Here is a 14,475-nt window from a genome sequence, read left to right on the forward strand (position 1 = left end):
CCAGTTTTAACAGCTCTTTGAAGAAATGTAAATACAAAGTCAAAGTAGATGATTTAGATAATCTGCTGTGAAATTTATGATTAAAACACATGAAGGAAAAATAATTAACCTACAAATACAGAACTAAAATGAACTCATCATTTAAATAGATCTCCACTTACCATGTATGACAAGAAGAAATGACTTTGTCACCTGGAAAATATTCCTTTCCTTTCCATGAGCATGGACATTCATCTGCATCCAAGCACATATCCCCATGTTTCACAAGACTATCAAATAAAAAGAACAAAAAATATTCATCCAGCAGCAGTACAGCTGGTATCTAGATACAAAAATATTTTCCTAAACTTTAAAGTTGCTACCAGTTTTGTTATTGAGATGTAAATAATGTTTAAAGTCTTCTGAAACTGAAAAGGCACCATTTTGTTAATAATTTTGTATGAGCAATTTGGTATCTTCCTTTCACAGGTACCTGAATATTTTATCTTTATTAAGTGCCAGCACTTTGGGTACTAATCTTTTAATCACTAACCCTCTAAGATTAACTCATGAATATACAGATTTTAAGGTCAGGGAAACTACAAATTTCTAGAAATCCTCTAAATTTCACCAAATTTTTTGTAACTCAGCAAATTAAACTGCATTTGACTCAAGCCAAGAGATAATCCATGAGTTGTGGGAGCCATCGCAGCCCTTGGTTCTAGTGGTATGTACTCTTACTCTCCAAAATTTGTGGCATATTTAGTCTAAGGATTTTTAAATGAGGATTTCTTCTTGTCCTATTCGTTCTTTTCACTGATTGAAAGACTTTTATTTAACTACAGTTTTTCTATAGCTATAGTTACACCTCTTGCTCCATGAATAATTTAATCAATACCAAAAGAGCTATCCTGGCTGCATGAAATTATTGTATTAATTAATTAATATTTATTTCTGCATCTTCATGCAGGCAATTACAAATATACTCAATTTTAGCAGCAGAAGTATCCTCACAGTCTTCAAAGGAGATTTTCATTATATCATAGCTAACCATATGCATAGCTGTTTACAGTTCAAGATTAATGCTATGAATTTGTGTTTATACAGAACTCCTAGACAAGCAGATAAAAATGGAAAACTATTAAAGAAAAAAGAAAGTGAAAAAGATTGCTTTTATAGAGAAAGAACAGAGGAATTCTTGCCCAGAAAGACTAAATAGCGCAACCAGTCCTAAATTTAAAGTAAAATGTTCGTGACTATTTGATAATATTCAGAAAATCTGAAATTAGATAAAGAGACAAAGAGATCTCAAGCAGATTCTACAAATAAAGGTCATGAAATACACCAGAAGCATTGATCTATTTCATTAAATAAGCTATCATTTTACTGAGCCCAGGAAAGTTGCTTTTCTTCTAAAAACCAATTCATTTTATTATAAATATTGTCATGCTGTTGGGTAAGCAAAGCCATACCAATATGGGACCTGAGGATCTAATAACAGAACAGCTGTGATGACAAATCCATCTCTCAAATGAAAGCTGTGAAACTTGAACTCTTGACAAGCTGCAGCAGTGTCTTTCACTCCAAATGCTGCAGATCCAAGTTGTTTTGATCCTGCCCCATTCCATACAACACAAGAATCCAGAGCAGCGAATATGCCAGTTCCATAGTAAAAGGAATCCTTACAGGCACCATACAGTCTAGGATTATCCTTGTTTCTAATGTTTGAAATGTACTTGTATTGACAAATAAACAGTCTCTTCAAATGGTACTTTTGGGCAGATTATTTTTTCTTTTCATCAAGGTAAGTTTATTTGGAATCGCAGTACCTCACTGTAGCAATACAAATTTTGTACAGGTTTTTCTGTATTCCTAAGAGATTCATTGCTTCTGATGTTTAGCACTGTTATTTATGCAACATATGACACCATGGACAAGATGTGATAGGTGTGAGGCACATCCATGACAAACAGGGTAACAATAACGTCCTGTTTCCCTGCTAGCCAAAAGGAAACATTTCATCACTGAATTTATCACAGGACATTATATTTGCTCATATTAATGAGCTGGTAATTTGTATTTTACGAATTAAATTGTACAGATTTGTAATTTGTATTTGACTTAGACTTCAGTATGTTATGTATCAGACAGAGATTTACATCTCTGTAAGGCTTATGAATGGGAATGTGCAGAACACCATAAACCCTCCTCCCCCATTAAACTGAAAAACTGTAATTTTCCTCCAGGGTAGGTAAAGTGTTCTTTGTAATCCATACTTATTTCAAGCATTGTGTCACTTGGAGACAATCAACTGTGAGACTGAAATTCTCACTGGTTTAAAGCTGCTCAGAACTGAACGGGGCACATTCAGCCACAAAGAGATCCCACTGACAAGGTAGCACTAAATGCAGGTTTTTCCTCATGTTATTACACTGGATTAAAAAAAAAAAAAGTGATAACAGCTTTCTCTCTTGTAAAGCCAAGCAAATGGATAGGTTTCAATGATCTAAGAATTCACCACAAATACCCTACAGAGAGGCCTTGCACAGCTCCTCTTTGAAGTATCAGACATTTTTCTTGATGCTTATACTTACTGTCCAGCCTACAATGAACTGCAAAGACACTATCCCACTTCCCAAAGGATGACTATCCCACTTCATCCTGTTGAACTTTCTTTACTATCTCAGTATTATCTAGAGCTTTCTGCATTCACACACACAGAAATGCGTAAATAATCTTGGTAAAGGCACCACTAGAAGTAATGTAGTCTGTGACTCAAACACTTCTTTGCTCCTGCAAATATCCCAAATCTGTACCAAAACAATAAAATCTCTCTCCCAGCTTCCAGCAGAGCAGTTTTCAATAGTCTATGTCTTGCACAAGCTCCTTCCTTGCTCTCCTGCAACAGCCCAACATCAACTGATTTATGCACCCACAAGTACTTTTGCTGCAACATTAAATTTACTCTCTAAAGATTTCACAGATCATCCTACAAAGGTCTGTAATAGAGTTTAAGAGAAGCAAAAAATGAACAAAATAAACAGCAGGGAGCATTTGACTTGTCTAACCAGAAAACAAGACAAATTTTCAGAGAAAATCCAACACTAGTAACATTACTATAGCATCTAATGCCTTCATTACAGTTCACTCACAGTCTCAACAGGAAGAGTTAATATATTCTGGCTGTTTTCTGTTCCATTTGGGGAGCTTCTTAAAATCTCCTCTTCCTCTTTCCCTGGTTTATTATACCAAAATATTAAGTAATTTTGTAGAATGCTTGGAAGGTTTTCATTATTCTCACTGTACCCTTCCATCTTTCTGTGTTAACAAATTATTTTGATGCTTTAACTGAGACAGTCAGTTTCTTTTGCAGCTTCACCCTGGATAGGAAACCTTCCTGCAATCAGCTCTACCACCAGTACCAGAATTTCAGAAAGTAACTCTGAACATAATGGAAGTCTTCCTTTGAACTAAGTGACAGAATTCAATATTTCTCTTAAAACAAGTCAGAAAGCAGAAGGTCATATGAAAAGGTGCTCCAGAACCTGAATGATACTGTCAGTGAAGTTTTACTGTCAATTAATTCAAATACAGGGGAAAAAATTAGATATTTATTTGCAGCTGGTATAAACTAGAACATGGGAAACCAAGAAGGTTTGTAAGAATTGCAAGAGAAAATAAGGAACTCAAAAATATTTTAAGGAAATTTGCAAGTCTGAAACACAGACAAGAATGGAAAAGAACTGGATTGTCTTGCAAGGGCACTGCAATAAATGTTTTCTTTGGAAATCAGCTCCTGCACCTTCAGCATGCTATGTCTATTGCCATCAGAAGTAGAAAACAGCATAAAATCTGGTGTGGATAAATATTGGTTCCTGAAACACCCAAACATAGGAACATTGATGCAGTCTTTGTAAGAGAATTGTATTTTCTTGAGGAAATAGTCAAGTGCATAGCCATGATGGTGTCCCCATGGGGTTAATCCTTATTTGCCTGGAAAACATTAGATCTCAACAGACCTCTCCAAAGCTCTGCCTAAACCGAAAGATTAAAAATACTTAGCCTGATAGCAGCAGGGCCATCCAGAAGTCTGAAGTTTGGACAGAAAACAGGCTTTGTTTTCACACTGATAAAAATAGTAAATTCTGAGTTTAAACTGAGGAGCAGTAGGTCTTCTGAAAAATTATACTAAACACACACGAAAAGCACAGGATTTTTATTTAATCTAAGGAGACCTATTTTAAGACATAACATGGTCAATGTAATTATATTAGTAAAGAGTAGTTTTCTAAAAAATGTTTGAAACTCATCTGTATTCTTCCCATCTTAATTCTTCATTAATAGAGTTTTCCATAGGCACATTTATAAAACAACATTGATTTCTTTGTGAAAATTAGGAAGTTATGAGTTGGTTTTTTTTTTAATAAAACTTTCCAAGATTGTGTTTCAGCTTGTTATGTGTCACTTGATACATACTACAGAAATACAATGATAATTGAGAAAGTTTTAGAAGGAAAATCTGGTATGATATTCCTTAGTTACAAAACTTCATTACAATTACAGGATATTACAGCTTTCAGTTTACTAACTCTTCATTCATCTATTTGATGGGAGCAATAAGTGATGAAAAAAAGAGAAAGCCATAAGAATTCTAATTATGTTAAATTTCCTCAAATTCAGTAAAGTCAAGTTTTTAACACAAAATATATTCTTCTGCGTCGTAAATAATAAGTTGCATCCAGAGTGTGGGGGGTGGAAGAAATGACTGTTTTTGTTTTCCTAAATGTACATAAGAAAAAAATTGTCAGGCATTTTGCTTAAAAAGGTGGCCCACATAGTTGTAAACAAGTAAACATATAGTGCAAGGAAAAAAGAAAACTACAATACAGTTGCCTTGTGTTCTTGAGATTCCAACACTCACAGGCCACGAAAATAAATACACCTACTTGGAATTATGGAGCATACTATATTCTTAGTTATTCTAAAGTGATGTTCCTTTCTTTTTAAGATCAGTCTGTTGACACTCAAGAAAACATCAAGTTGGGTATTGAATATTGCTGAACAGTGAGAAATTAAGTGACCTGGATGTACAGATAACCACTGCTAACAGCCAGCTGAGAATTAACTTTTTATTCCCTTGCAGTACTAACATTGAGAGGGAAATAAAAAAAGTCAGTGAAACAAGGAGAAAATTACAGCCAGTTTTATAAGCATGATTAGGAAGAGAAGTCTGGCTATGATTTAGAGTTCAAAAAAAAAGTTAGTCATGAAAATTGTGAAACTGAAGTTTCAAAATACTACAAAGTTAGCAGACACTGCTTCATCTAGATTAATTGTATAGTGGTTGGTTTAACATAGTTTTACAGAGGGAACAAAACATAGAAGGGAAAAAATTATGAAGATATAATAGGTAGGTGTAACAGAAGCAATAAAACACATTACTAATTGCATTTGGGACAATATGTATTTCAAGCTATTGACATAACTCTCAGAATTTGTATTTATTATTCATTATTACTTAGAAGCTGGTGGGCCTTGGTTTTTCCAGCAAGATGGAATTATTATGAAATAGACATGGAAATTGCTGAATATTTCAGCTAATGGAAATATGAATGGATAACATGATCTAAAATAAATACTGATGTATGTCATTAAACAATCTGAATCAGTCCACATGAAAGCACCTGTATTCAAAAATCTGGCAGGGCTCTTGTTAGAATCATAAAACCATTTAGGTTGGAAGATACCTCTAAGCTAATTAACTCCAACCCCCACAAAACTATATATATTGCAAATACAGCACAAATTTTATGCTGCACACTCTATAAAGTACAGATCAGTTAAATCTAACTCATGCTGTAGTCAAAGCATAAAATCCTGTCAATGAGCGAAGTGGGAAAACACAAGTAATTCCTTCAGGAAAGTGACTGCTTTTCTTGACAGCAGCACTAAAAGCAGGCTGTAAGCAACGAGGAACAGAAGCTGTTTTGAAGATCATTACTGGTCTGACTGGAAACCATGGAGAACCAATAGAAGAGGACAGGCACAAACCAGCATATGTCCATTTGGAGCAAACATGTCACACAGCATCCAAAAATGTAGGAAGATACTACTGTTTATTCCCCTCCTTCTCCTTCACTCTATCTCTTCTCCTTGTTTCTTCTGCAGTCTGATTAAGGATTCTGTCTCCTTGTCAAATCATGCACATTTGTTATCGTTAAGGAGGAAAAATAATTTGATTCCTAGAAACCCAGAAGCAGAAAATGTAATTCAAATATTATACTTGAAAAAATATGCACTGAGAGTGTATTACTTATTTTTTTGAAATGCAACATAGAAATATAGAACATTTCCCTTTAAATGGTGACAGATGAAAACCAGTAAGAAAAAATATAAATAAAGTCTTAAAAATTACTTAATATGTCAGCAAAGTAGGGTGAATCAATATTAGGAAGTGAGTTCCAGGAGAATTAATGTTTGATTTCAACAGCTTCTAAAATAGGCAGAGTATATAATCAATTTTTGTACCATAAAAAACTGTAACCCATAGAATGATCTCCTGTAAATTTACATATTTACTTAAGCATGGTTACTCGCATCTGATTTACTCACTGCAGAGGAAAAAGAATGAAGCACAGCTTCACAGTAAGCACAAAAAAAAGAAGGAATGCTAGAAGTAGTGAAGTATTTGAAAGAATATTTCAGCTTTCAGATACTAGAAAAAAGCACTGCAAAACAAAAATATTGCTCCCTTGAAATCTTAACATCATTTCTGTGAAAAGATGTTCTCTCCTTTTGTGGAAAGAGGCTCTTTTCCTTAAGCATCTTTCAGGGTATCCCTGAGGAATAATCACCCCACTAAACAGATCAGAAAGGTCCTTCCTCCTCAAAATATGTACCTTCCTAAACAGGTTTCTTAATTGTGACATATTCACTTTACTTCACTCACTTTTGAAACTATTTTACCTAAGTCAGCTAATCAAACACATTAAACTGATTTCATTGCTACTTAAATCAGCTTAGCTTACATATAATGAATCAAGAAAAACTGATGCAAGATGTCAAGCAGGAACAAAAGCATGAATAAAGGAATGAAACTTATTTCAGGTAAAGGACTAATGTTAAGATCAAAGAAATTCCATGTCTGTTTTACCCTTTAAAGCGGACAATGTCACCTCAGTTTTCTATTTCACCAGTAAGACCTGATAGACTAGAAAAGGCATTTCCAAGTTGCCTAAATTCACAATGCATTTAAATCCTGCACTGCTTGAAAGGACATGAACACAGGATGAGGTACTGTATAAAGGTGATGGTATTTTACCCAATTTTCTCTTCCAAAAATTTAATTAAAATTTTCTCATTATTGTGCTGTACTGGCTCTGACGTTAAGTTGATCAATCTGCAGCATGAATCATTGTAGTGTGAATTCAGTGATTGACTTAAAACATTAGGGCTCTTCATATCCAACTTCTATCCAGCTTCTATCAAATGCATCTCTTACTAAAACTCCTAAACAATCAAGATTCATTATCTCAATAAAAAACCTGCGTAGTTAATACACAGCGTAAGTCTCTTGCTTTTCCAAAAGCACACCAGAAAACCACACATGTTTAGGATCATCTTAATTTTTCCTAAGGCAACCTCAAATAAAAACAAACATATAAGCAATATAGGACCACTAGAGCTGAATACTTAAAAGGTATCAGTTTTGACAAGTTTGTAAGTGATTTAGATTTCTATTTCATCGGTACAGACTGACGTTCCTAATTCAAACCTTAGGCTTATAACACTGTTTCCTAGTTCTGCCTTAAGCAGCAATGAGGGTAAAATCCCAAAACACAAAGAAGTCCTCAAAAAAACCCCAACCCAAACAAACAAAAAAAAACCCAACAAAACAAAACCAAATAATTTTGTGCTAGTATCTCCACAGGCAATATACTGCAGAAAAGAATACAGTTTGCTAAAGTTGCAATAAAGACAAATCATCTTAATTTTGTATTTCTGTCCCTAGGAAACCATGACACTTTGCATCTTACAACCATAAAACCATATTATCTGAGTTTTAGGATCACCAATGCTTTACACTGAGTCTTCCAATGCTAAAAAAACCCCAAACTAATTGCTTACATTCTAGACCTAAATTCCACCAGGAAGCAGTAGAGATCACAAGCTCAGAGGTTATGCACAACAAAATAGCAGAGAATAAATAGTTTATGATCTAAGCTGACAGCCATATAGAGTTGCTGAAGGTAGCCTTGAAGTGCGCCAGCCTGGTCCAAGAGGGTGAATTTTTGCAATTCTGAAAATATCTGACTCCAGTTAATTTCCAAGTCTGCCTTAGCACTTTTCAATAGTACCATACCATGAGTTCCATTAATTACAGGTTCCATTTGATATCAACCATTTCACATTTGACGTTTCTGAGTATTAAAGTAAAATCCCAAAATCCCGAGTAGCAATATTTTATCATGAGATAGAAATATCTACACATCACTCAGTGAGCGCACAGACTTGAGCTGAGCTATTTCAACAGTTCAAATGATTTCAGAGTTATAACACCAAAAAACTTCAGGCTATGTGCTTAAGAAATTAAATTCCATTAAGACTAACATAGTTTAAAAACATAGTTATTTTTATAATCCAAATTCTCTCAACAATACACTGCTTGATTCTACAACAGCTCATCTGTCCATTATCACCATAAATCCCCAAGACTTAGATCCTTTTGAGGGAAAAAGTACTGAAAATTATGCCTATGAATAAATAAACTTATCTCCCGCAGCCAAATATTGAAATAAGAAGTTAAATATTTAGAAAAAATCTAGATAAAAATTATTCCACTGTAACAACACAGATTGAATAAAAATATTTCATTGCCATTTCTATATTCTTGGGTTTTTTTGATCATATTATTATGAAGCATTTAACTCCACTTGTCTCTTCAGCATTTATTATTACTTTAACCAGTAATTATACCAGTATAATAACTTTATAACCTGTATTGTGGGGTAAGCCTTCACAAGTTTGATGCTCAGCCTTTGAGATCTCAAATTGTACAAGTAGAATTAATTACTCGATCATGTTTGTGCACCAGAAGATGCAAATCTGTCTGTACTCACCCTGGTGGGCAGACACAACCTGACACACAAGGAAGGTGTGCTGAGAAAGTGAGGTTTAGCAGCTGATTCTCACAAGTCCTCTCTCTGCTGAGCTCAGGATCCACTTGTGGATTGCTGCAGTTAATATAAATCTGTCCAACTGGGCAGCTGTGTGCTGGGGGGAAAATTAACAAATGCTTTAGTCTTCACACCTGAAATTTTGTATTCTGTAAATGTGTGCAATAAGGTTTTGTAACATAAAAATTATGGATGTGAAATATGGAAGGAAATTATAACATCCAACAATACTAGTAACATTCAGTTGCTTCTCCTCATATTATTGGGGACAAAGCTAACCTTTGTTTGCCCTACTGAAGGTCTGCTGTTTATCATGCAGCTAACCTTATCTGCATTAGCAAGTGAAAAAAAAATTAGTATTTTAAAGTACTGGGGGGGAAAAGTTGTTCAGATCTAACAGTATTTTGAACAGTAGGCTGGTAAAAAGCAGGAGTATTACTGTCAGACACACAAATAGATAATTATGGATCCCCTCCCAGAAGTTAATTTGCACACATTGCACTATCTTCTAGTTCAGAAAAGGGGTTCCACCAAGACTGGAGGAAATCTATTCATTGGGCTTGAAGTATCGCTTCCCTCTCTCTTCACTCACCTATTACGTTGTTATTACAGTTCATTATGCCATCCCTGCAATGGCTGCAATAGAAATACACAAAGATGTACTAAGAGCCACAAAGATCTAAAACATTAATATATTCTATTTAGTAATGCAGAATAAATCAATAGAAAATAATTTTATAAATGTTTACACTAAACATTATAGCTGTGGATAAAGAGTGCATTGCCTTAACTCATGAAGAATATTAGTTAAACTTCAAATTTTTATTTTCTGCATTGTGTTATTAGGAGTTAAGATGCATGGGCTGACAAAAAAAATACATACATGAACATGCCCCCATACTGCTTCCCAAAACATATTTCCCCTGCATAAAACAGTTCAAAACTGCATAAAACTCAACCTAACAGGATACTGTATGCAGGGAAGCACTGAGAAAACTTACACTGTCTGCTCCTTTCTAGTTCAAGCCAATACAGTCCTGTACTTTTCTAAAATGGTAGCAGCTCCTATTGCAGCTCATTGTCAGAGAAAACTGTAGCAGTGCTGGCTGTGTTTCAGGTCCTGGTCATCACTAAAGAACCTGAGGCTATGAAATCCAGAACTATTTTCCCATTCTTTTGCAATGGCTAAAACATCCCCAGGACTCCTATGGGTGACCAGCAGATTCAGAATCAAATTCTGTATGTGCTACAGCCTCCCTGTGAGCACATTTGGAGTTGTGTATAGACCCCAAAGCCCTGCAGGAAAAGCACTCAAGGACTGCACAGAATCACTCAGGCAAGAGGAAGGGAGGCAACTCAAAGGCTGATATAATATCAATGAAAATATTTTAAAGAACTTGTTGAAAGCAACAGAGCAGAAAAGCTATTCCATAAAGAAGAAATTCAAGTGAAGAAATTCCATGAAGAAGTTTTCAAGTGGGAAGTTCCAAAGATGAAACAATTAAGAGGAATAAAGGATGGGGAGAATATAATAAAGATCATCATTGTTTCTAATAGAAAGTGACAGATAAAGAAACACTTCATCATATAGCATTTTTTCCCCAGTTCATCCACACATGTATTCCTACATGAGTCCTAATGTATTACTTAGCACAAGGCAATTCACAGGAGCTGACAGTCTGTGTCTCTACATTTGAAAGCCTCTCCTCTCAGCAAATCTGTATAAAGCCTTATTAAAAACACCCCAAGTAAAGATTGCGACTAGATGGGAGACACAGATCTCTAATTCCGGCTAAAATCCTAGTAGCTATAAACTAGTAGATTTTAATTTTATTAACAAACAAGCTGCCAGATCCCAAGCAATTCCACTGATATCAACATAATGAGGATTTTTGTCCGCAGCATTTTTTTTTAAACATTTGTGGACCATCACATGATCTGCATTCAACCATATATCCATCACATGGGCCAGCAAAATTAGCTGAACTAGATCTTTGAGGAGGAGGATTAAAGATTTACCAGGAGAAGCCCCTTCTCTTGGCTGCCAGGGCTGTTTGGCACATTTTGTAAACAAGAACACCTTGGGAGGGCAGGCAACAGTGCACCCAGCCTTTGCAGGGCCTCATATGCATAGTGGGCTGCCTGGCACACTCCAGGGAATCTGCCCCAAGGTAAAAAAATAAGCCAACTTGATGTGTAAGATATCAATTTATAACAGCCAGTATTTATGGATTGCTGACAAGAGTGAGAAGGAGCTTACTAAGTGCCCCCACTGCAATGGGAGTCTGACAAACCAGTTTCTAATGTGGCCTTTGTAACAAACTAAAGTACTACACTGATCTGTTACAGACATGATTTGGTTTGCTCTGCTTTTAATTAAGTGCTGTAAAAACTGATACGGGCAGTCAGAGCTCAGATATTATTTCTGAAAGCTTGCTATTTACAGAGCTTGTCATCCACATTACTTAACCTTCTCCAGACAGAAATAACTGTTGAAAAGGATGCAGCAGGCAGGAGCCAGGATCACCTAACAAACAACTTCTCCTTCGATGTCATGACTGCAATGATGCAAATGGAAGAGCAAGAGGACAAGAACAAATGCCAAATGTAAGGAACAATAACAGAGATGCTTATTTACCATTGGCTGCAGTTTTTTTGTGTTGTTTCTTAGTTGATAAAAGCCACATTGCTCTTTTACAATGATTCTATACTAGTGGAAGACAGATACTTAATAATTCTTCATAAATGGATTTAAAATCTGGTAAAGGGAAGGAGAATAGCAATGAAGATCTATGGACAGTCAGGAAGTGTCTGTGCTTTTCTGGAGCTCTCCACATTAGTATGGATATATGAAATTATTGTGGCTTTTCTTTCTGTTTTGCGCTTCAATATATTGTATTACAAAGCACAGCAGCCTGGAAAGCCTAAGTCCTAAAGGACTTTTGTCAAACAGAGAGAAAACTGATGCAGGCTTATTCTGTAGATTTCATTTAAAAATAACTAAAACAACAACAAGAAAACCCAACAAACTAGCCAAAATTATTTGATACAGCTCTTAAAAATATGACACAATTTAGTCATGTGAAACACAATTTTGTATCTTACCATTTGCCTAAAGAGGTCATGACATTTTCTCCAGGGGGATAGTCAATTCCTTGAAAATAACATGGGCATTCATTTCTGGAATAGAGGAAAAACATTAACCCAAACTGAAAAAAGAAAATAAAATTCCCATTGATTTAATTGCTGTTCAAATTTCAGGTGCTTTGTTGGTTTTGGGGAGGGGTTTCTGGTTAGCTGCTGCTTTTGTAGTTGCTCGAGGGGTTTTTTTTTAATGCAAGAAATTGATCTCAATACTGCCATGTAACGCAAGGACATTTCAAACTAAATCAGTAGGAAAACAGAAGCTTATGTTTTGTATCTCTTACATGCCAAAAACCAGACAGAAAGTAGCAATTAAGAAGCACTGTTGATGTTGGATGAGTGACCATGTTATAGAAAAGCTATTTTTTATCAACACAGACATCAGTTCTGTATAATTCTTAGACCATGTCAAGTTTACAGATCCGTATCACCTACAAGGTTACAAGTTAATTAGTTTCCCACTCTGACTTGCAAATGTGGTGGTCTGAAACCACAGAGTGAGTGTGGCTATCAGAACTGCAACTTTACTCACCTCTGCACGCATCGCTCAGTCCTGGAATCCAAATACATTCCAGAGGGACAAGCACAGCCTTCAACGCAGTCACTGCTGCATGTCTCTGGCACAGACAGTGCTTGGCAGGTTCTGCCACAGGTAGATACACAAGTACTGTACTCCTTTGTGTCCTCACATGAAAGAGCTGTCCAAACGAAACAAATCTCTCAAATTACGGTACAAGAGACTCAAGGACCTCCCAACAGTCTTCTGATAAACATCTCCATTCTTTTGTTCCCAATCACATTAAATTCCACTAAAATTGCTATCTTGGCACTATGCTGTGTAAACTACATATCTGTAAATCCACAGTAATAACAAGTGCAATGAGTCTCTGCAGTAAATCCAGATTTACACATGGAAACCAAACAGCTGAAGCCTTTTTGTCTCTAACTCTGAAAACACTTGACATTTTTGCATGGGCTTTTGGAAATGCACAGCACCTTAAAAGATAATCTTAAAAGCTTTAAATAAAACACATGTAACTTTGCAGATGTTGCACAATATCATAATAAATTTTCTTTTATATATATATCTGTCTCTTATAAAGCTCTACTAAAAAAAACACTGAAGCTCTTGAAATACTGAGACTCACACATTTTAAATTATACAAGCCTGACTTTTTAAATATACTGTAAGAAAACTATACTTGTTTCCAAAAAAGTAAAATAAAAATAAAATGTCTTGAATGACTTATTCAATCACAAGTGGACATAGCCATTCATGCCCTAATAAATGCAAACAAGGCAGCCTTGTCAGATATACATACAGATATTCCAGCTAGAGATGCTTAAGCTGGACCAGCTTAATCATCTTTATCATGCCTTAAAACACAGATTATTACATGATGTGATGACAATTGATAAATGTTAAGTTCTTGAATGCTCCTTAGAAAAGATTCTTATACTTGTTAATAGAGCCAGACCTACATGAGGGGTGTCAGTTTCAGGTTGTTTGATAGGGTTTCCAATTCTATACTTTTTTAAAAATATATGTGAGGGCCTAACGTGCCCTATCAATACTGTTTGCATCACTAAATTTTAATATAAACTAAAGAATTTAATATTATACTTTGCTTGTGAGTATTTACAGAGTAGTTAACAGACATCACCTTTATCTTTAAAGATACTTATATTCTATAATCTTCTATTAATTTTAAACTAAATAACAATACAAGGTTTCAACACTTGCTTCAGCATTTTGTGTATTTCAGCATCACTGACAGTAGAGAATAAGATTGTCAGACAGCAGAAGTTGACAATAATCCAACTAAAACTGCTAAATACCATCATTCTTCATCTTGTTCATTTAAAGAATTAGATAAACCTAGCATCTACAAGGAAAAGAAATCTATTCATGCACTTCATTAATAATATTTATATGGCATGAGATATGCAATGCCATATAATAAAGACTGACATATTTTCAATTCTGTAGACATTTTAAGCCCTCTGACTACTTAAAAAAGTATTTATAATGTTTCCTAAGTCAAAGAACTACAGAAAGGAAATTATAAAGGAAGAATCCTGTAAAAACACTGGTACAAATTCTGTCTAGTCAGAAAATTATTTAAAAAAAAAAAACCTTGCTCTGTGTGCAAAAGGCCACACTAGAATTAATCCT

At 35.1% G+C, this 14,475-nt stretch overlaps 1 protein-coding gene across 1 annotated transcript in view; it reads right to left on the reverse strand.

Moving 5' to 3' along the window:
• The window catches only part of OTOG (otogelin), a 90,713-nt gene that overhangs the window by 50,529 nt on the left and 25,709 nt on the right, over positions 1–14,475 (reverse strand). Inside the window, exons 20-24 of the mRNA XM_053945502.1 lie at positions 12,832–12,997; positions 12,261–12,335; positions 9,748–9,791; positions 9,099–9,252; positions 162–269 (exon numbers count right to left, since the gene is read on the reverse strand). Of these exons, the coding sequence (XP_053801477.1) occupies positions 162–269; positions 9,099–9,252; positions 9,748–9,791; positions 12,261–12,335; positions 12,832–12,997 (547 nt within the window). The remainder of the gene's footprint in view (positions 1–161; positions 270–9,098; positions 9,253–9,747; positions 9,792–12,260; positions 12,336–12,831; positions 12,998–14,475) is intronic.

This window comes from Vidua chalybeata, chromosome 6, assembly GCF_026979565.1.
Source record: "Vidua chalybeata isolate OUT-0048 chromosome 6, bVidCha1 merged haplotype, whole genome shotgun sequence".
Classification (NCBI taxonomy): domain Eukaryota; kingdom Metazoa; phylum Chordata; class Aves; order Passeriformes; family Viduidae; genus Vidua; species Vidua chalybeata.